This window comes from Arabidopsis thaliana, chromosome 3, assembly GCF_000001735.4.
Source record: "Arabidopsis thaliana chromosome 3, partial sequence".
Taxonomy (NCBI): Eukaryota; Viridiplantae; Streptophyta; class Magnoliopsida; order Brassicales; family Brassicaceae; genus Arabidopsis; species Arabidopsis thaliana.
Window position 1 is genome coordinate 550,849 of NC_003074.8, and position 25,320 is coordinate 576,168.

General features: G+C 37.4%; 11 protein-coding genes across 27 annotated transcripts; 7 read left to right on the plus strand and 4 right to left on the minus strand.

Annotated features, from left to right (window-relative positions):
• The first annotated feature begins 126 nt into the window (after nucleotides 1-126).
• Nucleotides 127-3,849, plus strand: LPP3 (lipid phosphate phosphatase 3). Of its 12 annotated transcripts, none has more exons than NM_001337421.1 (9): nucleotides 141-352; nucleotides 1,589-1,681; nucleotides 2,083-2,304; nucleotides 2,397-2,484; nucleotides 2,585-2,694; nucleotides 2,772-2,862; nucleotides 2,945-3,133; nucleotides 3,220-3,279; nucleotides 3,373-3,823. In NM_001337421.1, the coding sequence occupies exons 3-9, from the start codon at nucleotides 2,089-2,091 to the stop codon at nucleotides 3,561-3,563; spliced, it is 945 nt and encodes a 314-aa protein (NP_001319453.1). In that variant the 5' UTR covers nucleotides 141-352; nucleotides 1,589-1,681; nucleotides 2,083-2,088; the 3' UTR covers nucleotides 3,564-3,823. The 12 variants fall into 12 exon arrangements, with proteins under 12 accessions (NP_001078098.1, NP_001319453.1, NP_001327797.1 ...); NM_001337423.1 differs by lacking the exon at nucleotides 1,589-1,681 and adding an exon at nucleotides 857-999 and having other exon boundaries at nucleotides 336-736; nucleotides 3,373-3,849; NM_111128.2 differs by having other exon boundaries at nucleotides 336-736; nucleotides 3,373-3,849.
• A 928-nt stretch (nucleotides 3,850-4,777) lies between these two features.
• Nucleotides 4,778-6,875, plus strand: AT3G02610 (plant stearoyl-acyl-carrier desaturase family protein; the record flags this gene model as incomplete). Of its 2 annotated transcripts, NM_111129.4 has the most annotated exons (4): nucleotides 4,778-4,968; nucleotides 5,429-5,942; nucleotides 6,035-6,752; nucleotides 6,855-6,875. In NM_111129.4, the coding sequence occupies 3 exons, from the start codon at nucleotides 4,817-4,819 to the stop codon at nucleotides 6,608-6,610; spliced, it is 1,242 nt and encodes a 413-aa protein (NP_186910.2). The 2 variants fall into 2 exon arrangements, with proteins under 2 accessions (NP_186910.2, NP_001319454.1); NM_001337426.1 differs by lacking the exon at nucleotides 6,855-6,875 and having other exon boundaries at nucleotides 4,823-4,968; nucleotides 6,035-6,610.
• A 2,458-nt stretch (nucleotides 6,876-9,333) lies between these two features.
• On the plus strand, nucleotides 9,334-11,131 carry AT3G02620 (Plant stearoyl-acyl-carrier-protein desaturase family protein; the record flags this gene model as incomplete). 3 transcript variants are annotated; one of them, NM_001337427.1, is made up of 3 exons in its annotated part: nucleotides 9,334-9,553; nucleotides 9,732-10,221; nucleotides 10,337-11,131. In NM_001337427.1, 3 exons carry the CDS (start codon nucleotides 9,399-9,401, stop codon nucleotides 10,910-10,912), a joined length of 1,221 nt encoding a protein of 406 aa, NP_001327879.1. In that variant the 3' UTR covers nucleotides 10,913-11,131. The 3 variants fall into 3 exon arrangements, with proteins under 3 accessions (NP_001327879.1, NP_001327880.1, NP_186911.2); NM_111130.3 differs by having other exon boundaries at nucleotides 9,408-9,553; nucleotides 10,337-11,073; NM_001337428.1 differs by having other exon boundaries at nucleotides 9,351-10,221; nucleotides 10,337-11,123.
• A 50-nt stretch (nucleotides 11,132-11,181) lies between these two features.
• AT3G02630 (Plant stearoyl-acyl-carrier-protein desaturase family protein) lies at nucleotides 11,182-14,022 on the plus strand. Its single transcript, NM_111131.3, has 4 exons — nucleotides 11,182-11,437; nucleotides 12,027-12,531; nucleotides 12,940-13,380; nucleotides 13,554-14,022. The coding sequence occupies exons 1-4, from the start codon at nucleotides 11,316-11,318 to the stop codon at nucleotides 13,674-13,676; spliced, it is 1,191 nt and encodes a 396-aa protein (NP_186912.1). The 5' UTR covers nucleotides 11,182-11,315; the 3' UTR covers nucleotides 13,677-14,022.
• A 13-nt stretch (nucleotides 14,023-14,035) lies between these two features.
• AT3G02640 (uncharacterized protein) lies at nucleotides 14,036-14,953 on the minus strand. Its single transcript, NM_111132.3, has one exon. The coding sequence runs from the start codon at nucleotides 14,771-14,773 to the stop codon at nucleotides 14,216-14,218; it is 558 nt and encodes a 185-aa protein (NP_566178.1). The 5' UTR covers nucleotides 14,774-14,953; the 3' UTR covers nucleotides 14,036-14,215.
• Nucleotides 14,954-15,342: 389 nt separating this feature from the next.
• Nucleotides 15,343-17,103, plus strand: AT3G02645 (transmembrane protein, putative (DUF247)). The gene has a single exon (NM_001202865.2). The coding sequence runs from the start codon at nucleotides 15,423-15,425 to the stop codon at nucleotides 17,010-17,012; it is 1,590 nt and encodes a 529-aa protein (NP_001189794.1). The 5' UTR covers nucleotides 15,343-15,422; the 3' UTR covers nucleotides 17,013-17,103.
• A 60-nt stretch (nucleotides 17,104-17,163) lies between these two features.
• Nucleotides 17,164-19,255, plus strand: AT3G02650 (Tetratricopeptide repeat (TPR)-like superfamily protein). Its single transcript, NM_111133.4, has one exon. The coding sequence runs from the start codon at nucleotides 17,287-17,289 to the stop codon at nucleotides 19,015-19,017; it is 1,731 nt and encodes a 576-aa protein (NP_186914.2). The 5' UTR covers nucleotides 17,164-17,286; the 3' UTR covers nucleotides 19,018-19,255.
• Nucleotides 19,256-19,285: 30 nt separating this feature from the next.
• Nucleotides 19,286-21,538, minus strand: EMB2768 (Tyrosyl-tRNA synthetase, class Ib, bacterial/mitochondrial). 2 transcript variants are annotated; one of them, NM_111134.5, is made up of 2 exons: nucleotides 21,433-21,538; nucleotides 19,286-20,958 (listed from the first exon to the last, which is right to left on the minus strand). In NM_111134.5, exon 2 carries the CDS (start codon nucleotides 20,906-20,908, stop codon nucleotides 19,373-19,375), a length of 1,536 nt encoding a protein of 511 aa, NP_186915.1. In that variant the 5' UTR covers nucleotides 20,909-20,958; nucleotides 21,433-21,538; the 3' UTR covers nucleotides 19,286-19,372. The 2 variants fall into 2 exon arrangements, with proteins under 2 accessions (NP_186915.1, NP_001325501.1); NM_001337429.1 differs by lacking the exon at nucleotides 21,433-21,538 and adding an exon at nucleotides 21,166-21,394.
• A 1,393-nt stretch (nucleotides 21,539-22,931) lies between these two features.
• On the minus strand, nucleotides 22,932-23,854 carry AT3G02670 (Glycine-rich protein family). Of its 2 annotated transcripts, NM_001337430.1 has the most exons (2): nucleotides 23,496-23,854; nucleotides 22,932-23,429 (listed from the first exon to the last, which is right to left on the minus strand). In NM_001337430.1, exons 1-2 carry the CDS (start codon nucleotides 23,752-23,754, stop codon nucleotides 23,101-23,103), a joined length of 588 nt encoding a protein of 195 aa, NP_001326757.1. In that variant the 5' UTR covers nucleotides 23,755-23,854; the 3' UTR covers nucleotides 22,932-23,100. The 2 variants fall into 2 exon arrangements, with proteins under 2 accessions (NP_001326757.1, NP_566179.1); NM_111135.1 differs by having other exon boundaries at nucleotides 22,932-23,778.
• Nucleotides 23,002-23,350, plus strand: AT3G02673 (uncharacterized protein). Its single transcript, NM_001349590.1, has 2 exons — nucleotides 23,002-23,174; nucleotides 23,220-23,350. Exon 2 carries the CDS (start codon nucleotides 23,223-23,225, stop codon nucleotides 23,289-23,291), a length of 69 nt encoding a protein of 22 aa, NP_001336527.1. The 5' UTR covers nucleotides 23,002-23,174; nucleotides 23,220-23,222; the 3' UTR covers nucleotides 23,292-23,350.
• A 586-nt stretch (nucleotides 23,855-24,440) lies between the features above and the next one.
• Nucleotides 24,441-25,177, minus strand: AT3G02677 (uncharacterized protein). Its single transcript, NM_001337431.1, has 4 exons — nucleotides 25,134-25,177; nucleotides 24,991-25,066; nucleotides 24,795-24,915; nucleotides 24,441-24,701 (listed from the first exon to the last, which is right to left on the minus strand). Exons 1-4 carry the CDS (start codon nucleotides 25,161-25,163, stop codon nucleotides 24,632-24,634), a joined length of 297 nt encoding a protein of 98 aa, NP_001326758.1. The 5' UTR covers nucleotides 25,164-25,177; the 3' UTR covers nucleotides 24,441-24,631.
• Between the last annotated feature and the right edge of the window lie 143 nt (nucleotides 25,178-25,320).

Below are 25,320 nucleotides of genomic sequence, written 5' to 3' on the forward strand. Positions count from 1 at the left end.
CTCATATGGTAGGTGAGGTTGCTCAAGATATGATGACATGTAAGAGGCAAAGTTTCCTCTTTTGTCGGTTAAGGTTAAGAATTTGAATAGCAAGAACAAATCAAAGTTTGAAAACATAAGAATTTACGAAAATTAAAGACCTAAAATTTATTATTATCTGAAACGTGTAGACGCATACTCTCTCTTTCATCCGCCATGGAAGTATAAGACACCTTTTTTCGCAACCCCACACTTTTTTCTTTTTGGCTAAGCATCAAACAATTCAAAAGGCCGAGTCGATTCTAATTCAGATATAAAAGAATTCTCCTTTTTGCTTCTTTTTTTTCACACGAAGCAAATCGACTAGAGTCTGGTAAATTTTCTTCTGTAATTCATTTATAAAAAAATCTTCTTTTGCATATCCATGGGGGAATAATTATAAAGGTCGTTACTTTCCACATGGGTTTTTTTTTTGGTAGATATAGCGAAACATTTATATTGCCCACTCCCACTTGTTTGTGTTGATTAGATTGTCCCTAGGAGTCACTGTTATCGCTCTTTCAATTACTGTAATGTTGAATTTGGGTTTCATCTACTAACTAAGATGAAGTTTCTTGTCTCTTTCTGTCTCCCTCTTTCTTAATTCCTCTCTACTTTTCGGTTAATTGCTCCTCTTCAGCTAACTTTGGGGCTTTAAAGTGATAGGATGGCTCGCTTCAGTTTTCCTTGTTTTCCAAATTTTGGGGGTTTTAATCAGGTTTGTTGATTCTTGTCAATGATTTTTTTTCGAAAAGATTTATAATTTGGTGGGTTTTACTTGAATCTCTCTACTTTAGATTTGATGTGTTCCTTCAAGGTCTTGTTTGGTTTTATCCAGGTCCAAGTAATTAGGTGAAGTTTGCCTCTCTCTTTTTTTGGATCTCATTGGTCTGCAATAGTCTCAATTAAACCTTCTAGTTTGCATATTACCAGTTGAGTGACTCTTGGTTCCAGATTCGTTTTTGGTGGTCATAGTCGCGAGTAAGAATCTCTTTTGAATATTCTCTGTTATTCTCTTTTTGTGGTTGTGTGGTTCGACTTCTTTGCAGATAAGTGATATCTTTTGGTGTGAATCTTATAAAACTTTTGTTTCCAGCTTGATTAATTGAACATGCGACTAGTTATTATATTAGGTGGTTGATATAGAAGAAAGGGCTTTCAGATCTTACAAAAGCAAATACTTACGGCAGATTTAGCTTACCAATAATTAAGTTTAGTTAGCTTAGCAGGAACCTTTTGCTCCTTTTATTCAGTTTATGCAGGCATGTTTTAGTTGCATCCATACATTATTAGATTGGCTTGAATTAACACAAACATCATGTTTTTAGCCTTACATATAGCCGCAGTTCTATACCAAACCAATCAAATCTTGTGTTATTTCAATCTAAATTGCATCTGCAATCAAATCGATAATTTGCATGTTCAATCGAGTAAAGTGCATTTGGTCAGGACATTTTAGGACTGGTTTTTCCTTAATCTTGTTAATTGACTATTACGGGGTGGTATTCTTTGTCTTTCCCTGTTAAACTTATTGCATGTAAGAGAGTGTGATTTCTTGGGATGATCTTAGGCTGTGACAAATCGGGGGCCTGAGATTTCAGAAACTGCTGATAATTGGGTCTCACCATCTGACATTCCACTCATAGAACCTAATAGTAAAGAGGTACCCCTAATTGTTTTTGTCTTCTTGGCGAGTCTAGTCTATATCAAAACCTAATCTTGTGTTGCAACGAGTACCATAACTTAGACATCAAGTTTCCATAAATTTCCTGTTTTTACACAATTTTGGTCGTTATTGATGAGTTGAATCTAGGATAGCACTGTGATGCAGCAGGTAAATTTTTGTAGAGAACTCAATATTATACTACGAATAGCTTTTCTAATGAGTCCATGAAACTATTCTGACCCACAACAGCGATCTCTTACTGATTCTTTACTTTTCACACACTACCAAGTACCTTTCTTACTTAGATTGTTGGCTTTTCCATCATTGTGTCTGCATTGAAATATAAAGATATAAAAGGAAAATTATTTGATTATGGTGTATTTTATGCCTCTAAGCAGCACAGGATGAGAGAGGCACAGCTAGGCGGTCACACTCTGAGGTCCCATGGAATGACTGTTGCAAGGACTCACATGCATGATTGGATCATTCTCGTGTTACTTGTTATTCTCGAGTGTGTACTCCTTATAATCCACCCATTTTATCGCTTTGTTGGTAAAGATATGATGACTGATCTAAGTTACCCGTTAAAGAGTAACACCGTACCAATTTGGTCTGTCCCGGTAAGCTTCCATTAAGACAACTTCTAAGTTCTAACATTGGCCTTAGACGTTTTTCACAATATAAATTACATTTCTTTTCTTTGGAATGACAGGTATATGCGATGCTGTTACCTTTGGTAATCTTCATCTTTATCTACTTCCGTCGAAGAGATGTTTATGATCTTCATCACGCGGTGCTAGGTTAGAAACTTAGAATTTCTGAAGGAGAGTACCGTTTGCTTCAAAATGTCTTCTTTCGCATATATAATTAACAGTAAAGTTGGCCTTTCTTGATGTGCAGGTCTCTTATACTCTGTTCTGGTGACAGCAGTACTTACCGATGCAATAAAGAATGCAGTTGGTCGACCACGTCCTGACTTCTTCTGGCGTTGTTTTCCAGATGGCAAAGCTGTACATGTTTCAATGAGTTTTTACTTATCTCGTTTTAAATCTTGTTCTGCCTCTTGAATCTCGATTTTGCTTATCAGCTTTATGATAGCCTTGGAGATGTTATATGCCATGGTGATAAAAGCGTCATAAGGGAAGGTCACAAAAGCTTTCCAAGTGGACACACGTCATGTAAGACCAAGTTACTGGTTTATAATTCAGAACTAGAAAGAAGCAAAAGAGTAAAAACTGTGGGGTTGAATTGTTTTTGCAGGGTCTTTTTCGGGTCTCGGATTTCTTTCGCTTTACTTATCGGGAAAGATTCAAGCATTTGACGGTAAAGGCCACGTTGCAAAGCTATGCATAGTCATACTCCCTTTGCTATTTGCAGCTCTTGTCGGCATTTCCCGTGTTGATGACTATTGGCATCATTGGCAAGACGTCTTTGCAGGAGGCTTGCTAGGTTTGTTTTCACTCTCTAGTCACAAAGGTCAAAACTTTTTCCCTTTAAACATCATTCAAAACTTATACCATTGTCTGAAACCGCAGGTCTTGCGATCTCTACAATCTGTTATCTTCAATTTTTCCCGCCACCATATCACACCGAAGGTGCAAACGAACTGTGGATTCATTTTATGGTTTGCTGAAAAGAAGTATTATTTTTATTGTGAATTGATCGAAAAAGGTTTGATATATTTTTAGGTTGGGGACCATATGCTTACTTCCAAGTGTTGGAGGCTGCGAGAGTGCAAGGAGCAGCGAATGGAGCAGTGCAGCAGCCGCCGCCCCAAGTTAACAACGGTGAAGAAGAAGACGGTGGGTTTATGGGTTTACATTTGGTGGATAATCCGACTATGAGGAGAGAAGAGGATGTAGAAACTGGTAGAGGCTGAGATGAAGAAACTCTGAAGCTGGTTTGGTTACTTGTTAGGACACTTTCTCTTGTTCTTTTGATTCTTTGTTGGACAACTTTAGTAGATTTCTCTAAGATAACTAATAGAGTCGTTTGGTTTTGGTTTTGGTTTAAATGGATGACCGGTTTTATGGTTCCGGTATTGGTGGTTAAAGTTTATGTTTTTCAAAAAAGTTCACTGGATAAATGTAGCTTTATTTTCAATATTTTAAGGATTGAAATCGGATTTGAACTTAATCGAAACTCGTAGTCAACTTAAACACAAGAAAAAATGATATCTAAACTATCTTTGTGCTTTGTTACAAAACAAAAACTACATCTTTTACAACTATAATCAATGTGTATATTCGTATCCAAATAGTATGATATTTTTGTGTGCGTTGTTTATTCATACACTTGTGGACTTTACCCTACACAGAATTTTGAGATCATTTTTGGTTTGAAACTTGAAAAAATGTGTAGATAGTTTACTAGTTAGTACTACTGTTGTTGTTGGGTCACAATCAAAACACGAAGAAATTTATAATATATATATATAAAAAATCAAGGATGCTTTTTAAAAATATTCTTTTGTATTTGTTTCTGTATGGGTGTTGAATACTTCCAACTCTCTAATTAAGTATTGCATTTATGTTTCGTGTTCTTTTCTAATATTGCAAGTTTTGTAACGTTTGATTTTCTAGCTATTACATATTCAACTTGGTAGATAATAGACACGACACGAGTAAGCCAACTTTCTTGATCAAGCCGATTTGTTTTTTACAAACGGCATGCGTTACCAAACTTTATTATGTACCAAAAACGATCCGTTAAGAATATAAAAACCTAAACATACCATCCTTGTGATGTTTTGTTTATTGTAAAACCAAACAAATGTGTTTTCATGTGAATTATGTACATTTAAAATTATAACAAAATTTATGATCTTTTGTATGTATAACATGAAATATTTGAACGCCAATGCAAACGGAAAGAAATTATATTATTTGCGTTGAGATTTATGTCTTTGCGATTACGTTTAATAGATCTTTAAGACTAACTAACCCAAATTAATATAAGTAATAAGGACTCGTCATATATATTTATCATATAAGAATAATAATAAATTATAAGAGCTGGCTAGGGGGTGACATGTTTAACACTCCATCTTTTGTCAACTCACTATATACTCCTCTCTCCTCCTAACACAGAGGCACAAGGGCAAGAAGAAAAGAGAGAGATAGAGATATATAAATGAAGATGGCTCTTCTCTTGAACTCGACGATAACGGTGGCTATGAAGCAGAATCCGCTGGTCGCGGTATCTTTTCCGCGGACTACTTGCTTGGGATCTAGTTTTTCTCCTCCTCGTCTTCTTCGAGTTTCGTGTGTTGCCACAAACCCTAGGTGAGTTTTATCTTTTTAGATCTTCAATTCGTTTCCTTGATCAAGTTTTTTCTTTTTCTTTTTTCTTTTTTTCATTTGGCTTTATACTGGTTAATTTCGTTGTATATGTTTAACTCATTGGTTATATTTAACTATTTGTCTAATTGGCAAATCCTTTCAAAACCAAATCGAAACGGTACAAAACTGATCAAAAAGTTAGTAATTTTTTTCCATATAGAAAAATGGCACTGAATAGTGAAAGTGAACAACATTGAACTTAGAAATACTTCAAATTAATCTATAGAATTGATTGTGTTATAAGAAAATCCTACAATCATTTGCACTCAAACGGAAAAATCGCATGAAGTCAGGTAAACTCATTGGGTTTTAAATACTTGCATATTAACTTATGTTATACTATTACAATAAGACACGAACCTGATATGAAAATAACAATTTTCTTACAATGAAAATGTTATAGCAAGACGAGTGAAGAAACAGACAAGAAAAAGTTTCGACCCATCAAAGAAGTACCAAACCAAGTGACCCACACAATAACACAAGAGAAACTGGAGATCTTCAAATCAATGGAGAATTGGGCCCAAGAAAACTTATTATCTTACCTCAAACCCGTCGAAGCTTCCTGGCAACCACAAGACTTTTTGCCGGAAACCAACGACGAAGACCGATTCTACGAACAAGTAAAAGAGCTAAGAGATCGAACAAAAGAGATCCCTGACGATTACTTTGTAGTTCTTGTCGGAGATATGATCACCGAAGAAGCTTTACCAACTTATCAAACTACTTTGAACACTCTCGACGGCGTAAAAGACGAGACCGGTGGTAGTCTAACGCCGTGGGCGGTTTGGGTTCGAGCATGGACGGCGGAGGAAAATCGACACGGTGATTTGTTGAATAAGTATCTTTACTTATCAGGTCGTGTTGACATGCGACATGTTGAAAAGACTATTCAATATCTTATCGGATCCGGCATGGTACGTTGCACTCCCATAAATATATGTACGCTTAAAATGTAAATTATAATTTCTTGAGGATCAAATTGATAATGTTTATAATTATTTTTCAGGACTCCAAATTTGAGAACAATCCCTATAATGGCTTCATCTATACTTCTTTTCAAGAGAGAGCCACTTTCATCTCCCATGGCAACACGGCGAAGCTAGCCACAACCTACGGCGACACAACTCTCGCCAAAATCTGCGGAACAATCGCGGCGGATGAGAAGCGGCATGAGACGGCGTATACACGGATCGTCGAGAAGCTTTTCGAGATCGATCCCGATGGTACCGTACAAGCTCTAGCGAGTATGATGAGGAAGCGAATCACGATGCCGGCTCATCTGATGCACGACGGTCGCGACGACGATCTGTTCGATCATTACGCTGCGGTGGCGCAGAGAATCGGAGTTTATACCGCGACGGATTACGCAGGGATTTTGGAGTTTTTGTTGCGGCGGTGGGAGGTGGAGAAGTTAGGGATGGGTTTGTCCGGCGAAGGAAGGAGAGCACAGGATTATCTGTGTACCTTGCCGCAGAGGATCAGGAGGTTAGAGGAAAGAGCTAACGATAGAGTCAAACTTGCGTCAAAGTCAAAACCTTCTGTTTCCTTCAGCTGGATTTATGGGAGAGAAGTTGAACTATAAAACGACACATGTTGTTGTGTTCTGTACTAGACTCTAAAAGGTTAATGCGAGCTTATGGGCCTTAGAGCATGTCCATTGCAGGGACCTTACAAGTTTTTTAAGAGAATTCTAATGGAAAGAAGCAAAAAAAAAAAAAAAAATTGTCTAATTAACCAAGGTGCGAACCTTGAATAAGGTATTTTTGGGTGAGTAAGGTTCGCTGACGTGGCACTATATCATTGGAGGACCAATAAAACAAAACAAGTTTTTTTTCTTTTTTCTTTCTCTCCTCTCTCTTGGTTTCGTATAGAGTTTCTAGGCTTTGGTTTATGTTCAAATTTGTGTTTGATCTGTTGGTTTTTAAGATAAAAATGTGACCATTTTGCTGCTTATTCACTTCTCATTAGCATTACAACGGATTGGTGACACAAAATAATTGGTTCTAGGTTTATGTTTATGCTCTTTTGTTTGCTCATTTAGTTGATGTTATCAAATAATTGGTTCTCGGTACGTGCTTTCATTTAAGTTCATGACAGTGTCTTGAGCTGGAGATAGATTATTCTATGTTTTTCCTTTGGTGACAATTTCATTAATAGACCTCTCATCTTGGACTTTAGTTTCCTCTTGTAAGCCTTTTGATTTGTATTCTTTTTCTCTTTTTTTTTTGCTTTTATGTCATCATATATGTTTACAATTTGTAATATTTTCTAATAACTTTTAAGTTTTATCAAATAAATTATTTTAAAAATATTTTTGCTTTTTAAAGAAATTTTCATAAGGACTCCACCATTGGATAACAAAAAATTTAGAGACTCAACAAAAACTCTAAACTTTAAAATTACCAAAATATATTATTAAAAAATGTTAAGGATTTTTTATAAGGATTCAATCAATGGGCATGCTCTTAGTAATGTAATGAAGAAAGTAATTAATAATAAAACGCTAAATGATCTGTTCGTTTGAGTGAAAAACTGGGTTATAACTACCATGCGGCCCACGGGCTTGTAAAATAAGCAAAGAAATATCTGAGTGGCATAGACGTAATTAAAAGAGTATCTGAGGGATATTATAGAGAATAAAAACGTTGTATATTAAATCGAAAGTTTCTTCTGCACATTCTCTTATTTCGCAGTCTCATAGCATAGATATAATCAAAAGTTTTTCGTTCATTGATCATCTTCGATTGATTGAGTTTGTTGGATAAGAAAAGAATGGCGGTGGCTATGGATCGGATAGTTAATCCCCGTCATCGTACGTCTATCGTCCTTGTCAAGTTAGGGGATCCAGATCTTTGTTTATAGTGTGTGCGTTGTTTTTTATTCATACACTTGTGGACTTTGCCCTAAACAGAATTTTGAAATCATTTTTGGGTCAAAACTCGAAAAAATGTGTAGATAGTTTTATTGTGGTGCTTGTTGTTGGGTAAAACTACGAAGACATATTTTTATTTTATTTTCATCCAAAAGCCAAAAACACATAAGGATTTGTTTTAGTACGTATTATTATTATTATTTTTTATTTTTTTCTGTATGGGAGTTAATTGTTGAATACTTCCAACTCTCTAATGAAGTAATTGCATTTAAGTTTCTTATTCTTTTCTTGTATTCTTATTTCATAAAGAATGTCATTTTAAAATTTTAATTTTGTTTTATAAAAATTATTGTTTTTTATTTTCAATGCAGTTGTAAAGATCAAATATCTTTTTTTTATCTCTACTATTTAAACTAATTAATGAAAAAAAGAGAGTATTATTTAGTATATTAATAGCAGGTACAAATGAAATTTGTTTGCTTTCCTTAATTTGCGTGAAAATAATAGAATGACATTCTTTGTGAAACATATAAATATTGAAAGTTTTGTAAAATTTGATTTTCATAGCCATTTCCAACTTGATGGAAAAAGTACATTACTTTCTAAATTTATGTGAAAAATGGTAAAATGACACTCTTTGTAAAAACATATAGAATTTCGAAAGTTTTGTTACGTTTGATTTTCACAGCCATTTTTCAACTTGGTGAAAAAGACAAGACACGAGTAAGCCAACTTTCTCGATCAAGCCGATTTGTTTTTTACAAATGTCATTCTTTTTCAATAAAAAGCATTCAAGATTATTAAAGTAATATTCATTGGGCTACTTCCAGAATATGCTCATATAAAATCCATCAGAATCCAGTCCAATTACACCAATCTGATCAAAAATCCGATCAAAACCGAGGGACATAGAGACCAGAAAACCCGATTGAACCCGTCTTTCAAAGAAGCATCGATTGAAACTTTATTATATACCAGAAACGATCCGTTAAGAATATAGAAACCTAACCATACCATCAATGCGATGTTTTGTTTAGTGTAAAACCGAATAATTGTGTATCCATATGAATTATATATATATATATATATATAAAATTATAACAAATTTATGATCGACTGTATATAAAAATACAATATTTAAATGGCAATGCAAACGGCAAGGAATTATATTATTTGCGTAGACAATTTTATATAATTAAAATTGTAAGAAATTTATGATCGAATGTATATAAAAACAATATTTCAAGGGCAATGCAAACGGCAAGAAGTTATATTATTTGCGTAGAGATTTTCTGTCTTTGCGATAACATGTTTAATAGATCTTTAAGTCTATGACAACTCGTCATATTGATCATAGAAGAATAAATAATTACAACTGGCTAGGGGTAACATGTATAACACTCTATCTTTTGTCAACTCACTCACTATATACATATATACTCTTCTCTCCTCCTAACGCAGAGGCACAAGGGCAATAAGAAAAGAGAGAGATAGATAAATGACGATGATGGCTCTGCTCTTGAACTCGACGATGACTGTGGCTATGAAGCAGAATCCCGCGACCGCGGTATCTTTTATGCAGACTACTTGTTTGGGATCTAGTTTTTCTCCTCCTCGTCATCTTCAAGTTTCGTGTGTTGCCACTAACCCGAGGCGAGTTTTTTTCTTTTTAGATCTTCAATTCTTCGCGTTGATCTCAATGTATTGTTAATAACTTTTTCACTCATTGGGTTTTATATACTTGCATATTAACATATGTTCTATAAATTACAATAAGACACGAACCTGATCAAAATAACAGTGTTCTTAATTAACGATGAAAATGTTACAGCAAGACGTTTCGACCCATCAAAGAAGTATCAAACCAAGTGACACACACAATAACACAAGAGAAACTGGAGATCTTCAAATCAATGGAGAATTGGGCCCAAGAAAACTTATTATCTTACCTCAAACCCGTCGAAACTTCATGGCAACCACAAGACTTTTTGCCAGAAACCAAAGACGAAGACCGATTCTACGAACAAGTGAAAGAGCTAAGAGATCGAACAAAAGAGATCCCTGACGATTACTTTGTAGTTCTTGTCGGAGATATGATCACCGAAGAAGCATTACCGACTTATCAAACGGTTATGAACACTCTCGACGGAGCCAAAGACGAGACCGGTGTTAGTCTAACACCGTGGGCGGTTTGGCTTAGAGCATGGACGGCGGAGGAAAATCGACACGGTGATTTGTTGAATAAGTACCTTTACTTATCAGGTCGTGTTGATACGCGACATGTTGAAAAGACTATTCAATATCTTATCGGATCCGGCATGGTACGTTCTTTTTGGTATTGGCCAAATTGTTACACTCCCATAAATATAGGTGTGCTCAAAATGTAAATTATAATTTCTTTGGGACCATATTGACAAGTTTATAATTATTTTTCAGGACACCAAATATGAGAACAATCCCTACAACGGCTACATCTACACTTCTTTTCAAGAGAGAGCAACTTTTATCTCCCACGCCAACACGGCGAAGCTAGCCACGACATACGGCGACACAACTCTCGCCAAAATCTGTGGAACAATCGCGGCGGATGAGAAGCGGCACGAGATGGCGTATACGCGGATCGTCGAGAAGCTATTCGAGATTGATCCCGATGGTACCGTACAAGCTCTAGCGAGTATGATGAGGAAGCGAATCACGATGCCGGCTCAGCTGATGCACGACGGTCGCGATGACAATCTGTTCGATCATTACGCTGCTGTGGCGCAGAGAATCGGAGTGTATACCGCGACGGATTACGCAGGGATTTTGGAGTTTTTGTTGCGGCGGTGGGAGGTGGAGAAGTTAGGGATGGGTTTGTCCGGTGAAGGAAGGAGAGCACAGGATTATCTGTGTACCTTGCCGCAGAGGATCAGGAGGTTAGAGGAAAGAGCTGACGATAGAGTCAAACGTGCGTCAAAGTCTAAACCTTCTGTTTCGTTCAGCTGGATTTACGGGAGAGAAGTTGAACTCTAAACGACAATGGTTGTTGCGTTTCACTGTATTAGACTCTTAAACGTTATGGGCCTTACTAATGTAATATGGGAAGTAAATGTAATAAAGAAACGCTAAAAGATCTTGCGTTTTAGTGAAACACTGGGTTATAACTACCATATGGCCCATGGGCTTGAAAATTAAGCAAAGAAAATATCTGAGTGGCATAGACGTAATTAAAAGAGTAGCTGAGGGATATTGTAGAGAAGAAAAAAGTTGTATATTAATGTCCCCTTGGCTCGATCATCACGCCCAAAGTTTCTTCTTCACCTTGTCTCTTTTCACAGTCTCACACAGCATAGAAATAATCGAAAGATTTCTTTTTAAAATCTGGGATTTGTTTTTTTTGTTCATTGATCATTTTCGATTGTTAGAGAAGAATCAAATGGCGATGGCTATGGATCGGATCGTCTTCTCCCCTTCATCTTACGTCTATCGTCCTTGTCAAGCTAGGGGATCCAGATCTTCCAGAGTTTCCATGGCTTCTACGATTCGCTCTGCGACTACGTGAGTTTTAATCTCTCTATTTCCAATTCGTGAGCTTATTTTTCTTTAATGCTTTGAATTTGTTCTGATCTGGAGTTTGGTTTGAGTATCGATGATAAACCTCTGGGCTTTGGTTGATCCAGTTTCTTATTTTCATCAATTTGATTCCCAATGCACTCTCATTGTGTGTAGTTACGAGTTATATGATCACATGTATTAGTTTCTGGTTTGTGAAATGAGGAATTTGCTTCATTTGTGTTTAAAAAATCTTTCATTTTTACTGGTTTTCTGATTTATCTGGGAGATTTCTTTAGATCAAAGAATCTTGATTTTTTTTATTTTTTATTTATTTGAAAAGCTATCCTTACATGCAAAGGACAATCTTTGTCTCTATGTTAAATTTTGATAATCTCTTCAACTTTCCCAAACGCATGCATGAATTGTTTTGTGTTTATGACTTTCTTTTTACTTGGTTGTTGACCCATAAGACTACTATGCTAAATCATTACTTCGTTCATTTATTCTCTTGTTTGATTATTATGTTAAGAAAGCTTGTTGGTGTAGTAGCTGCTTAGACTTTTTCTAAAGCTTTATTTGGTTTTAATTACAGAGAGGTTACGAATGGAAGGAAACTGTATATCCCTCCCAGAGAGGTGCATGTCCAAGTCAAACATTCAATGCCGCCACAAAAGTTAGAGATCTTTAAGTCTTTAGAAGGATGGGCTGATGAAACCCTGTTGACTTATTTAAAACCTGTTGAGAAATCGTGGCAGCCTACCGATTTTCTTCCCGAACCTGAGTCGGAAGGATTCTATGACCAAGTCAAGGAGCTAAGGGAAAGGTGCAAGGAACTTCCTGATGACTATTTTGTGGTGCTTGTTGGGGATATGATCACTGAAGAAGCACTTCCTACTTACCAGACCATGTTGAACACATTGGATGGTGTTAGGGATGAGACAGGAGCTAGTCCTACTCCTTGGGCTATATGGACCAGGGCTTGGACTGCTGAGGAGAATAGACATGGGGATCTCCTTAACAAGTATCTTTATCTGTCTGGTCGGGTAGACATGAGGCAGATTGAAAAGACTATTCAGTACCTGATTGGTTCTGGAATGGTAAGCTCTGCTAACTTTCTTTTTTGCTTTAACCCATAATCTCCTAAAGTTGCATTTGCGCTTTAGGAAGTGACTGGGGATGGGGATACAATCGTTACATGCTTGTTTGAATTGATTGTTAAAATTCCATAGGTAGGGGAACAGAAGAGGAATAAGTTGGAACCATTTATCAGTTTTACTTTTTTGGAACTTATCTTGTCATTTCTTAGTATGGCTTATATTGACTTCACAATGACTATCTGCAAATCTTCATGTTAGCAACATACGCATTTTTTATGTTTCAAGTTCTGAAGATAGAATTGGAGTGCTGCTTAGCTGCCACATTAATCACTTTACGGATTTCCATTGTGTAAAGTTTGTATTCCTAATATTCAATGTAAGATTGATCGATTTGTCTTATGTCCTTAGGATCCAAAAACTGAAAACAACCCTTACTTGGGTTTCATCTACACATCATTTCAAGAAAGAGCGACCTTCATCTCCCATGGAAACACTGCCAGACTGGCGAAAGATCGTGGAGATTTGAAACTTGCGCAGATATGCGGGACCATTGCTGCTGATGAGAGGCGTCATGAGACTGCTTACACCAAGATTGTAGAGAAGCTCTTTGAAATTGACCCTGATGGCACGATCTTGGGCCTGGCTGATATGATGAAGAAAAAGATATCAATGCCTGCACATTTAATGTATGATGGCCAAGATGATAACCTGTTTGAGCACTTCTCAACCGTTGCCCAGAGGCTCGGTGTCTACACTGCCAAGGACTATGCTGATATTCTGGAGTTTCTTGTTGAACGGTGGAATGTGGAGACTTTGACAGACCTTTCTAGTGAAGGACACAGGGCCCAGGTAAATTACCTCCATGAAACTTCTTGTGATGAAACCTCCAAGTTTATGAATACTTATAACAATCTTGTAGTAGTTTTTGGTCATGAATACTATATTAGATATACTGTTTTGTGTTTTTGATGATCTGATCGGGACCTAAACTTGAATTCTGACTCTATCATTTCCTTTGACAGGACTTTGTCTGCGGACTACCTGCAAGAATCCGTAAAATTGAAGAGAGAGCTCAAGGAAGAGCCAAAGAAGCTGCCAAAAACATACCATTCAGCTGGATATTTGGTCGAAATATCAGGGCTTAAGAAGTTTACTACACAATTCTCTTTCCAATTATCCCAAGTAAGTCATAAAGGTCTTCACCAACCATTTCACCAATGAAGGACCAGTTTTTAAGACCACGAAAGTTCATTTGAATGTGTTTTGTTTTATACGGAACATTGTAGATAAAGTTATGTGGTTAGGTTATGTTTCTTGTTTGAATCAGTCAAGACCAAAGAAAATGTGTTTGAGTGTTCTTAGATATTGTATGGTTTACCAAGAACAAGACTTAAGATTTTCCTTTACCTTTTTGATTCTCTTTTTGTTGTATCAGTCTAAAGAATGTTCTCTCTTAAATAAAGAGTGGTTTGGCAATAATGTTCTAGAGAACTTGGGTACACATATTCCTTGAATATCATCAATTAAAATTTTCTTATGCAAGACATATAGAATCATCAACAAAGTAATCAACCAATTCAATTCTTCAATACATATAAACCAAACCCTGAAACACAGATCAAACTAACATTTGATACAACCTCTCTTCTCTTAAACAAAATCATTACAAGAAGTGAATTTTTCTTCAAACTTGGAACGCCCATGGGGAATTTTTGAGAGTCTCTTCACTCTGAACCTTACCAGTCCTTTTCATAGCAACTCCATTGTTATCACCATCGACATAAGCGTAGTACTTCAAGAAAAAGGCGAGAACAAGAACGATCCACTCAAGGCAAAAGATTACAACACAGAGCCCACCAGCTAGTTTCAAGATCATAGACGCTTCTTTCTCACGGACGTAAGAGTTAAGGCTCTCGAGGAAATTCGAAGTGTTGGTAAAGATGAGAACAGAGACTGAGCCTTGGAAAATGGCGGTAAGGACAGTTGCGATCATGTGAGCTGCGTACCACCGGTTCTTACCATAAGATGCGGCTGCACAGCCTGAGACGGCGGCTGCGATCGTGGTGGCGTGAAGGAGGATGAGGAAGAAACCGCAGAGTGAAGGGATTAGACGGAGAGAGAGAGTGAGGAAGATGCAGCTTGACGATGCACCGAGGAGGACGTAGTTTGCAGTGAGGAAGAGTTTATGTGTGTAGTAATGAGATTCTTGGATCGATTCTTGTGGTTGAGGAATTAAACCCATGACGATGTTGGAGGTTTCTGATTCGGGTTGCAGAAAATTTTGGATTTTGAGATTGCGAAGAAGAAAGGAAGATAGCTTGCGAATTGTGATTGGGTGAGTTATGAATTTGGGTTTATGTAGAGAGCGATTTAAACGGTCTGATTTTCCAAATATGACCGTTGAGGCTTTACAGAAGTGAAGGACAGATCACCGACAGAGTGAGTTGTTGTTGTGTGTGTAACGGCTAGTGTTTTTTGCTATTCCTTTGTTCCAGAACAAGACTGGCAAGCCCAATGGGCCAAGTTGGGTTCTTGTTTGTCCGAGACAAGGATATTTTTATCCTGAACACGGATATGTTATCCTTACGAAGCAAATATAAGTTTATGTCTTGTGTGTTTTCGTCTGCTTAAATTGAACCGACTCATTCCAACCGAACTAATTATTTGATGAACAAAAAAAACGAATTGTGAATCTTTAATTCGGTTCACACAGTTTATTCAAGATGAAACTTGAAGGCCGTTTCAATACCATTGAAACAGAGTAAAGTCTTGATGAAACCATAACTGCAAATAGGACAAAAACTGTTTCTTCTTCTCTTCTTTACTCTCAGATTGAAAGAAGAAGAATGATTCGATCCAAGATCTTGAGCTGCTTCTAAAATTTAAGAACCATGTTACCTAAAAAACCAATTTTTTCATCTACAGAGCAACACAGGTTTGACGAAACTCGATGGGTCATCAATGTCCAAAAATCTCTCGATGCAGAGCTCGAAGAACACGATCTCGAAGAAGTCACAGTCAGCATTTTCAATGTTCCTAAAGCATTAATGTGTAGCCATCCAGATTCATACACACCTCACCGAGTTTCGATCGGACCTTATCACTGTCTAAAACCAGAGCTTCACGAAATGGAGAGGTATAAACTAATGATCGCGAGAAAAATTCGAAATCAATATAACTCTTTCAGGTTTCATGATCTTGTAGAGAAATTACAATCCATGGAGATTAAGATTCGAGCTTGTTATCATAAGTATATCGGGTTTAACGGAGAGACTCTGTTGTGGATAATGGCGGTAGATTCATCGTTCTTGATCGAGTTTCTTAAGATTTACAGTTTTAGAAAGGTGGAGACTTTGATTAACAGAGTTGGTCATAACGAGATTCTTAGAGATATAATGATGATCGAGAACCAAATCCCACTTTTCGTTTTGAGGAAAACACTCGAGTTTCAGCTTGAATCGACTGAATCAGCTGATGATCTACTGCTCTCTGTTCTTACGGGTCTATGCAAAGATCTCTCTCCTCTCGTTATCAAATTCGACGATGATCAGATTTTGAAGGCTCAGTTTCAAGAGTGTAATCATATCTTAGACTTCTTGTATCAGATGATCGTTCCGAGAATCGAAGAAGAAGAGCTAGAAGAAGATGACGAAGAAAACAGAGCAGACGAAAATGGCGGAAACAGAGCAATTAGGTTTATGGATGAGATTAAGCATCAATTCAAAAGGGTTTTCGCGTCTCGACCTGCGGATTTAATCTTGAGATTCCCGTGGAGAATCATATCGAATCTTCCTGGATTCATGGCTCTGAAACTTTCAGCTGATTATCTCTTCACAAGACAAGAAAACGAAGCAACAACAACGAGACAAGAATCGGTTTCGATTCTTGATATCGAAAAGCCTCCTCTTGTGGAAGAACTTACAATCCCATCAGTCTCCGATCTCCACAAAGCCGGAGTTAGATTCAAACCAACAGCACACGGTAACATTTCAACGGTAACTTTCGATTCAAACTCTGGCCAATTCTACCTCCCTGTAATAAACCTAGACATCAACACAGAAACAGTCCTTCGGAACCTTGTCGCTTACGAAGCTACGAACACTTCAGGACCATTAGTATTCACTCGTTACACAGAGCTAATAAACGGAATAATAGATTCGGAAGAAGACGTTAGGTTGCTTAGAGAACAAGGCGTTCTTGTGAGCCGTCTCAAGAGTGATCAAGAAGCTGCAGAGATGTGGAATGGTATGAGCAAATCTGTGAGGTTGACCAAAGTTGGTTTTTTGGATAAGACTATCGAGGATGTTAACCGTTATTATACCGGACGGTGGAAAGTGAAGATCGGAAGATTGGTTGAGGTTTATGTTTATGGTTCTTGGCAGATTCTAGCGTTTTTGGCGGCGGTTTTGTTGTTGATGTTGGTTTCGTTGCAATTGTTCTCTTTGGTTTTTAGCTCCTTCCTTCGGTTTAGAGCCGGTTAGTTGAGAGATTCGAGTTCGTTCGCTATGGTTTTGTGTTATTTCTATTTCACCTGGTTTGGTTTGATTTGGTTTATGTTGAACCATATTGAAATTACTGTGCTTTTGTGAAACATTTTGTAACAAAAAGTCCTTCATTTGATTCATTGCAATTAAGAATTAATTACTGTATCTCCTTAAAGATCCGAACTTTGCGAGACAGAGAGAGAGTAGGGTTTTGGGTTTAGAATCAGGAACTGCTGTTGAAGATAGTCTCTGAGTGAGAGAGATAGTAGAAATGTTGAGATCCTTTCTCTGTAGATCGCAAAATGCGTCTCGGAATCTCGCTGTTACTCGAATCTCGAAGAAGAAGACCCAGACGACTCATTCGCTTACCTCTCTTTCGAGATTTTCATATCTCGAGTCGTCTGGAAATGCTTCTGTTCGAAACATCAGGTTCTTCTCCACGAGCCCTCCTACGGAAGAGAACCCAGTCTCGTTACCTGCCGATGAGATCCCAATCTCGTCAGCCGCAGAGCTTACCCTTGAAGAATCGGTTGCTTCCGCTTTGGGATTTTCAGAAAGTGGCGATTATGGTGGTACTTCCGTGGAAGCTGTTGGTGAAGATGGAGATTCAGAGATTGTTGCAATAGAAAACGAGGTTTACCAATTTGATGACGAAAAGCTGGAATCTGTACTGTCTTTGTTACGGAGTGATGAAGAATCCTTGGAGTTTGGTCTTAATGCGCTTAATGTCGATTTACACTTAGATTTTGTGGTAAGAGTGTTTGAATCCCCAGGAATTTCAGGTAAGAATTTGATTAGGTTTTTGAAGTGGGCAACTCAGAATGAAGAGATTACTGTTACCACCTCGCTTGTAGAATCTCTTCTTGTAGCAATTGCTAGTGATACACGTAGAATGGATGCTTATGGTTTGTGGGATTTGGTTAAGGAGATAGGTGAGAAAGAGAGTTGTGGTGTTTTGAATTTGGAGATATTGAATGAACTGATTGCCTTGTTTGGGAAACTTGGTAAATCCAAAGCTGCTTTTGATGTGTTTAGTAAGACCGAAGAGTTTGGGTTTACTCCGAATGCGAAAACATATTATTTGACACTGGAGGCGCTTTGTAAGCGGTCGTTTATGGATTGGGCATGTTCTGTATGTGAGAAAATGCTTAAGAGTGGTGTGTTATCGGAGGGAGAACAGATGGGTAACATCATAACTTGGTTTTGTAAGGAAGGGAAGGCCGAAGAGGCTTATTCGGTTTATGAATTGGCAAAGACGAAAGAGAAATCTTTGCCTCCTAGATTTGTGGCTACTCTGATAACTGCACTCTGCAAGAATGATGGGACTATCACGTTTGCTCAGGAGATGTTGGGTGATTTATCTGGAGAAGCTAGACGACGTGGGATAAAACCATTTTCTGATGTTATCCATAGTTTATGCAGAATGAGAAATGTTAAAGACGCTAAAGCTTTGCTTTTAGATATGATTTCTAAAGGGCCTGCTCCTGGGAATGCGGTTTTTAATTTGGTTGTCCATGCTTGTTCGAAAACTGGAGATCTGGATGAAGCAAAAGAAGTTTTAAAGTTGATGGAGAGTAGAGGTTTGAAACCAGATGTGTACACATACACTGTCATCATTAGCGGTTATGCTAAAGGAGGGATGATGGATGAAGCTCAAGAGATTCTCGCAGAGGCGAAAAAGAAACATAAGAAGCTTAGTCCTGTGACATATCACGCACTCATCCGAGGCTATTGCAAGATTGAAGAATATGACGAAGCTCTGAAACTCTTGAACGAAATGGATCGTTTCGGGGTGCAGCCTAATGCTGATGAGTACAATAAGCTGATACAATCATTTTGCCTCAAAGCTCTGGATTGGGAAAAAGCAGAGGTGCTGTTTGAGGAGATGAAGCAGAAAGGCTTGCACTTGAATGCGATCAGTCAGGGGCTTATAAGGGCAGTTAAAGAGATGGAATCTGAAGCCAAGGTAACGGAAGATGGCAACTTACTTGCTGAAGCATAGAATTGGATCCGATACTTATCATTGTTCTAACAATGTGGACTAGCTGTTGAAGATGTTATTTCTTGGTTTGAAATCCCAGAAGATACCTGGTTTGTTCTTTTGTTACTGGAATTATCTTTTGTATTCTTCCAGCATTTGCCAATAAGCCTTCACTTGGGTTCAATTTCTTTTAGCTTTTGATTTAAGAAGTGAATCAGTTTACCATGGTCAATTTTTCGGTTTGCATTTGATTTTCTTTAAAATGACATGTTTTGATTTTAGCTCAGTTGAGAAAAGTTATAAACCATTAGTGATTCAACGTTAGTTCATAACAAAATACGTAATAAAATGAGTACAGATTTGTTATGAAAAAAAATCAGGAAATTCTAACGACCACTTTATTCTTCTTGCCTGCTGATAGAACAAGACCTCTCCCTTCAACAATATCCTCTTCGTCCACTCTCTTATTCTCATCATCAACTCTCTCATTGTTCATATAAAACCCACCTTGCTTCAACATTCTCCTCGCAGCAGATTTGCTCTCAAACAAACCTGCAGAAACCGATAGATCCACAATCGATAAACCCGACACTCGATCAATAGGCAGTGAGCAAGAAGGTATATCCTCTGCTATTCTCTCAATCAAGTTCCAATCAAGCTTTGTCTCAGCACCTGGTCTTAAAGCTTCTGTTGCTTTAATGGCTTCTTTCAAACCCTCTTCGCCATGTACGAATCTGGTTACTTCTTCAGCGAGTTTGATTTGTGCGGTGTTGGGAACATAGCCGGGTTTGCTCATTTGATCTTCCAAGATCTTTATCTCATCCAAGCTCAGAAATGTTAATGTCTTTAAGAAGCGTATCACATCAACGTCTGGAACTGAAAAGAAGTACTGATAGAACTTATAAGGCGATAACATCGAAGGAGATAGCCAGATTGCTCCATCTTCTGATTTCCCGAATTTCGTTCCATCGTTTTTCAGTAGGAGAGGAAATGTTAGCCCGTAAGCCGCTTCTTCTGCTTGGAGAATCTTCCTGATCAAATCAGTTCCAGCTGTTATATTCCCCCATTGATCACTGCCACCTATCTGAACATTGATCCCTTCGTTCTTGAACAGGTGAAGAAAATCATAGGCTTGCAACAACTGATAAGTGAACTCGGTGTAGCTCATACCTTGCTCTGATTCTAATCTCTTCTTCACACTCTCCTTTGCCATCATAGTACCAACCCTAGCAAACCTACCGACTTTGTTCAGAAAGTCGAGCATTGTCATATCTTTCCACCAGTCATAGTTATTAAAAATCACGTAAGAGCCACCGGGACTCGGATTACTACCTAGAATCTTGATAATGATTTTTGTAATCCCCGCAATATTTTTCTCCAGTGTATCAGCGTCAAGCTCAGGTCTTTCTAAGCTTTTACCAGATGGGTCACCAACCCGTCCCGTGGCACCACCAATTAAACCAACGGCTTGATGTCCACATCTTTGGAACCAAGAAAGCACAATGATACCAAGTAGATTACCCAAGTGTAAACTCTCAGCCGTTGGATCAAACCCACAGTAGACCCTTAAAGGAGCTACTTTAGGATCAGAACAAGCTGACCTGAGATTCTCGCTTGTGATTGACTCGAGGAGACCTCTTTCTTCAAGTATATCGACTACATTAGGGCGAAAAACAGCTTGATTCTCTGTCTCAGGAGATGAAGTAGAATGAATTGAACACTTAACAGAAGAGAACAGAGTAGTAGTAGAAGTGGAAAAAAGGTGAGGAACTTGGACCCTTCTGAAGAAAGTTGCAGATGATTTCTCAGGAAAGACGAGTAAAGAAGCGACACGCAAGGGAGATAAGAAGGTTCTGGAACAAATAGGCAAAATACTCCTTGAGGCAAACGTTATTCCTGTTGCATATGCCATAAATTTTATATGCTGGAACCTTTCTTGAATAGCCAAGCTGGTAACTACAACTGCAAATCAATCAGAAACACCAAATAGCTGAAAAAACGATAAATAACCGACCTTTATCGTGTAAAACTGTAAACAAACATATACCAGTAAATGCACAAGTTGACCTGATAGGAAAAAAAAACTAGCCTCGTGTACTACAGGTCATATATTTTATCAAAGAATGATTCCAAACCCAAAAACTCTCAGGCAGACAATTTCACAAACACCTTATGGGCATTGTCTCATATTGTCCCCATAGAACCGTGAACAAGTCAATCTCCAGAAATGGGAACTTCAAACAGAACTATAGAGGGAATCCTATAATTCTACACCAAGTTATGAAGGAATCTCCCACCATTGCATCGAAACAGACCCAGAGAAGCTAACTACTTGGAGATAACAATCCCAACTTCAGCGACATTACAACACACCTAAGTGGATACCCAATTAAACTTTGAGGAAGAAGAAGAAGATGATGAAGTGAAAGAGCTTACTTGTTCACAGCTTCAAGAATGGAATTTGTTTTCGACCTTTGCTTTGCTTTTTCCACAGATCAATTGCTTCAGATTAGCCGAAACCGAGATTGAACCTAAAGTCTCCGGTTTATTTTAATAACCGGTATCTGTTCAATTTGAATCGGTTAAGATGGAAAACCGAGATCCATAAACCCAGTTCATGTAATAATCTCTTTCGGGTTTGCTTTACGGCCCGTGTTGTTTTTATATTGTAAACCACTTTACGGCCCGTTAAAAGCAAACTGGGCTCCTTCCCTATATACACAAACAAAATTAATTGATGCAAATTTGTGTGTAACATCGAATGTGAAGAATTCGAATATATAGCTATATAAGTAGACTGATTTTAAAACTACAAATGCATGTACAATTTCAAATATGACATAAAAATTGGTTGAAAAAGGAAAATAATCTATACTTGAAACTTTGACTAATTTATATACAATAGGCATGCATACAGCTCATATATTTGACTAATTATATATAAAAATCAGAACCAGCTTTATGATTACATATTTACATATTCCTTTTTAACATTCACATTTCATATTTATTGTTTTATATCCTTATATTCCTAAAATTCTGATTATATATACACACAAAATAAGAAACAAGAATATATCTAATTTTTACTAATTATTTTATCTTACATTTTTTCAATACCAATTTTGACTTCGAAACCGGCTGTACTTTTACATATATACATATCCTTTTGACATTTCACATTTTATATATTCCATTGTTTTATATCCTTGTATTCCTAAAATACTGATTTGGGATTTCATACCTGTTAAAAAAAAAATATATATATATATATTTTTTAATTATCTTACCTTACTTACTTTTTTTTTTTTACCTTACTTACTTTTTGTTGACTTATTGTCTCATATATTTTTAATAATTATTTTAACACTTATTTCCATTTCATTTCATTTGGTTACTCTCACAACTACTATAAATTAATTTATATAAAATTTATTTTTCACAAGATTATATTTGTGAATTATCTAACAAACATTAATTAGATGATGAAAAATCAATTTACGTAAAACAAAAATAAAATCCAGAAAATCAAAGCTTTGTTTACCTAATCCTAGGTCCTAGCGAAATTGACTGATTGTTTCCGAGGATGAAACGATGTGTGGTTCACGGATTAAGTATTAAGTAAGACATTTGTGGGTATATGTGTGTGTAGTGTGACTGTGTAAGTGAGGTCTTTTTTTGTTTTTTTACAGCATGTAAAATGTGTGGTTCAGATTGAAGATTCATAGAGAAGCTAGAATTTGTGGAAACTAGTAGGAACAAATTAACTCCTCTAAAAGAATTAGAAAATCTACGATCTAAAACCTCACCTCCTTCAAAGGTTTGATCAAAACTATATTAATCAGAAATACCAAGAAATTTTTAAAACAACACATTCAACTTAAGCTTTCACAAATACAATGATTCATTTTACTTAAATACACCGTCGACGTATTGGACTGAACTCAAATCAAAGTCTTTATTTAATAGATAAACATACACTTACATAATGTAAGTTACATTACACGACACAGAATACTCATTTTATAAATATCATAAGAGTACACATGATCATTATCGATACACTAGCATGAGCTTAATTATTCAATATCCAACGGGATACGTTCACTGAGTCGACGGTGGGAGGAATGGTAACGGAGGAAACCTAAATCCAGGGAAACTGGGAATAGTTACCGGAGGTAATGGCGGGAACGGTAATGGAAGACCGGGAATAGTTACTGGAGGTAATGGCGGGAACGGTAATGGAAGACCGGGAATACCTCCTCCTGATGGAGGGAATGGAAACGGAAGTCTAAAACCAGGCGAACCGGGAATACCGGGAATACTTCCTCCTCCAGGTGATGACGGGAATGGAAACGGAAGCCTAAAGCCAGGGGAACCAGGAATACCGGGAAGACCAGGAATACCAGGAATACCGGGAATACCGGGATTACCTCCAGGTGATGACGGGAATGGAAACGGAAGCCTAAAGCCAGGAGAACCGGGAATACCGGGATTACCTCCAGGTGATGACGGGAATGGAAACGGAAGTCTAAAGCCAGGAGAACCGGGAATAGGTGATGTTGGAGGTGATGACTGCAAACTGGAGAACGGATCAGATACAAAGGCTAGGTTGTTGGCTTCGTTGGTGGTGGTGGTTACGACTCTATCAACCGGCTTCGCATCGGCATCGTTGAGAGGGCGAGCTACAGTTGTTTCTGGTGTGAGGTGGAAGATCAAGAATAGTATTAGGGCTAAAGTGGTCGCTAAAGATGCCATTGTGTGGAAATGTTTTTGTCTGTTAGTAGCAGGTGTTTAGTGCTTGTTTATATAGGCGCCTATATTTAGGTTGGCTCCATCTTTATTTTTGTTATAATTTAATTATAAGGAAATTTTCAAAAAATATATACACATTATAAGAAGTTTTAATCTCTCTATGGACATGACAACCAATTTTGGGTTAATGTTGACTATTTTTTACAAATTTATAATACATTCTATAATATATATCAAAGAATAAGCTAGTTTAGGAATTAAACAAGCCAAATTCGTTTTGCTAGCCTGTGTTCATTTCTGGATAAACTTTGTAAGGCTCAAGAAAGACCTTGACAGCAAGGTTTTGTTCTGTCCTTAGTCAAACTATTGGGCCTAAGATATGCCTGTTTTCTTCGTTTGGTTTCAATCCTAATGTTTTAAAATTTTGTCATCTTTTCATCATCAACTCCAAGGTTTTGTAATTTCTTGTGGAGAGGAAGCAAGAGGATGTGCTTGGTTGTGGAAATATAGGGCCCTTAAAATATATTCATCGTATTCACTCACATAACAAAAATTCCACAAGTAAGCACATCATCTTGCTTCCTCCACAAGAAATTACAATGAGAGGAGATCAATAATGCTCTCAACGTTCAATTCGTTGTTGACTTGGAATAATTAATTCTATTTGTTAATAAAAGACTGATGATTTGGTTTTTAGATATTTCAGAGACCTCAAATCATAATTAATCTGAAGAAACGCGAGAACGAGCTAATATTTATTCTACCTACCATGATTATCCACAAATTTGAACACAACCAAAGGCAGGCTACGTACTACACAACAACTAGATCAGCTAGATCATCATAATACACCGCTAGAGCTTTACTAGGTTTGAAAAGATTAAGATCGACTGAAATTGCCACTTTTTCCCTTGTTGCGGCTGCAAGATCTGCCAACTCGGCTCCAAGATCTGAATCACACAAAGAGAATGCAGCGAAGAAGATGAGAAAGAATAGCAATCAATGCTTTTGTTCAAGTGCTTAACTATTGATTTTGTTCTTACCTAGTGCCTCCCTCATGTATCGAGCCTTTTGTCCTAGCTGGAATATATATGGATATCTTTTTCTCTACATACAGATGCCAAAATTCCATGCTATGTACTTCCTTGATCCATATCGATGGCTCTGCAATCAAAAGAAGAAACCACAAATCCTAATTACAAAGACATGATTAGTGACCGAGATTTGTAGATCTGGTACCATTTTTGGTAGGTGATGATGATGAAGAGAAACCGCGAGATTGGCGATTTCCAATCGATCTCCCTCCACGGTAACACTGTACAATTCTTCTATCAACAGATCACTCGTGAAAAAAACGAGAATCAGATATTCGGCGTACGTACCTTGGCAACGAAGGGTCTCAGATTCTGCATGATCCAAGAATTAATTAGGTGGTTTGTTAGTGGGGGTGACTTGGTTGTTATTATTTCCTTAAAAAGTTTTATACAAGGACAGATGGGCCTCATATTTTATTTATGGGCCTTTTAACTTGGGCTAGACATCCTTGTACTTCCTTTCATAACAAATTCC

Coding starts and splice junctions, on each gene's coding strand:
- LPP3 (NM_111128.2), top strand. CDS start 686: ATGGCTCGCTTCAGTTTTCCTTGTTTTCCAAATTTTGGGGGTTTTAAT. Junction 1,682..2,082: donor TAGAACCTAATAGTAAAGAG/GTACCCCTAATT, acceptor GCCTCTAAGCAG/CACAGGATGAGAGAGGCACA. Junction 3,280..3,372: donor GCCACCATATCACACCGAAG/GTGCAAACGAAC, acceptor ATATATTTTTAG/GTTGGGGACCATATGCTTAC.
- AT3G02630 (NM_111131.3), top strand. CDS start 11,316: ATGGCGATGGCTATGGATCGGATCGTCTTCTCCCCTTCATCTTACGTC. Junction 11,438..12,026: donor ACGATTCGCTCTGCGACTAC/GTGAGTTTTAAT, acceptor TTTTAATTACAG/AGAGGTTACGAATGGAAGGA. Junction 13,381..13,553: donor GTGAAGGACACAGGGCCCAG/GTAAATTACCTC, acceptor TTCCTTTGACAG/GACTTTGTCTGCGGACTACC.
- AT3G02640 (NM_111132.3), bottom strand. CDS start 14,773: ATGGGTTTAATTCCTCAACCACAAGAATCGATCCAAGAATCTCATTAC.
- AT3G02645 (NM_001202865.2), top strand. CDS start 15,423: ATGTTACCTAAAAAACCAATTTTTTCATCTACAGAGCAACACAGGTTT.
- AT3G02650 (NM_111133.4), top strand. CDS start 17,287: ATGTTGAGATCCTTTCTCTGTAGATCGCAAAATGCGTCTCGGAATCTC.
- EMB2768 (NM_111134.5), bottom strand. CDS start 20,908: ATGGCATATGCAACAGGAATAACGTTTGCCTCAAGGAGTATTTTGCCT.
- AT3G02670 (NM_111135.1), bottom strand. CDS start 23,754: ATGGCATCTTTAGCGACCACTTTAGCCCTAATACTATTCTTGATCTTC.
- AT3G02677 (NM_001337431.1), bottom strand. CDS start 25,163: ATGCAGAATCTGAGACCCTTCGTTGCCAAG. Junction 25,067..25,133: donor TGAGACCCTTCGTTGCCAAG/GTACGTACGCCG, acceptor AGAATTGTACAG/TGTTACCGTGGAGGGAGATC. Junction 24,916..24,990: donor ATCATCACCTACCAAAAATG/GTACCAGATCTA, acceptor TTTTGATTGCAG/AGCCATCGATATGGATCAAG.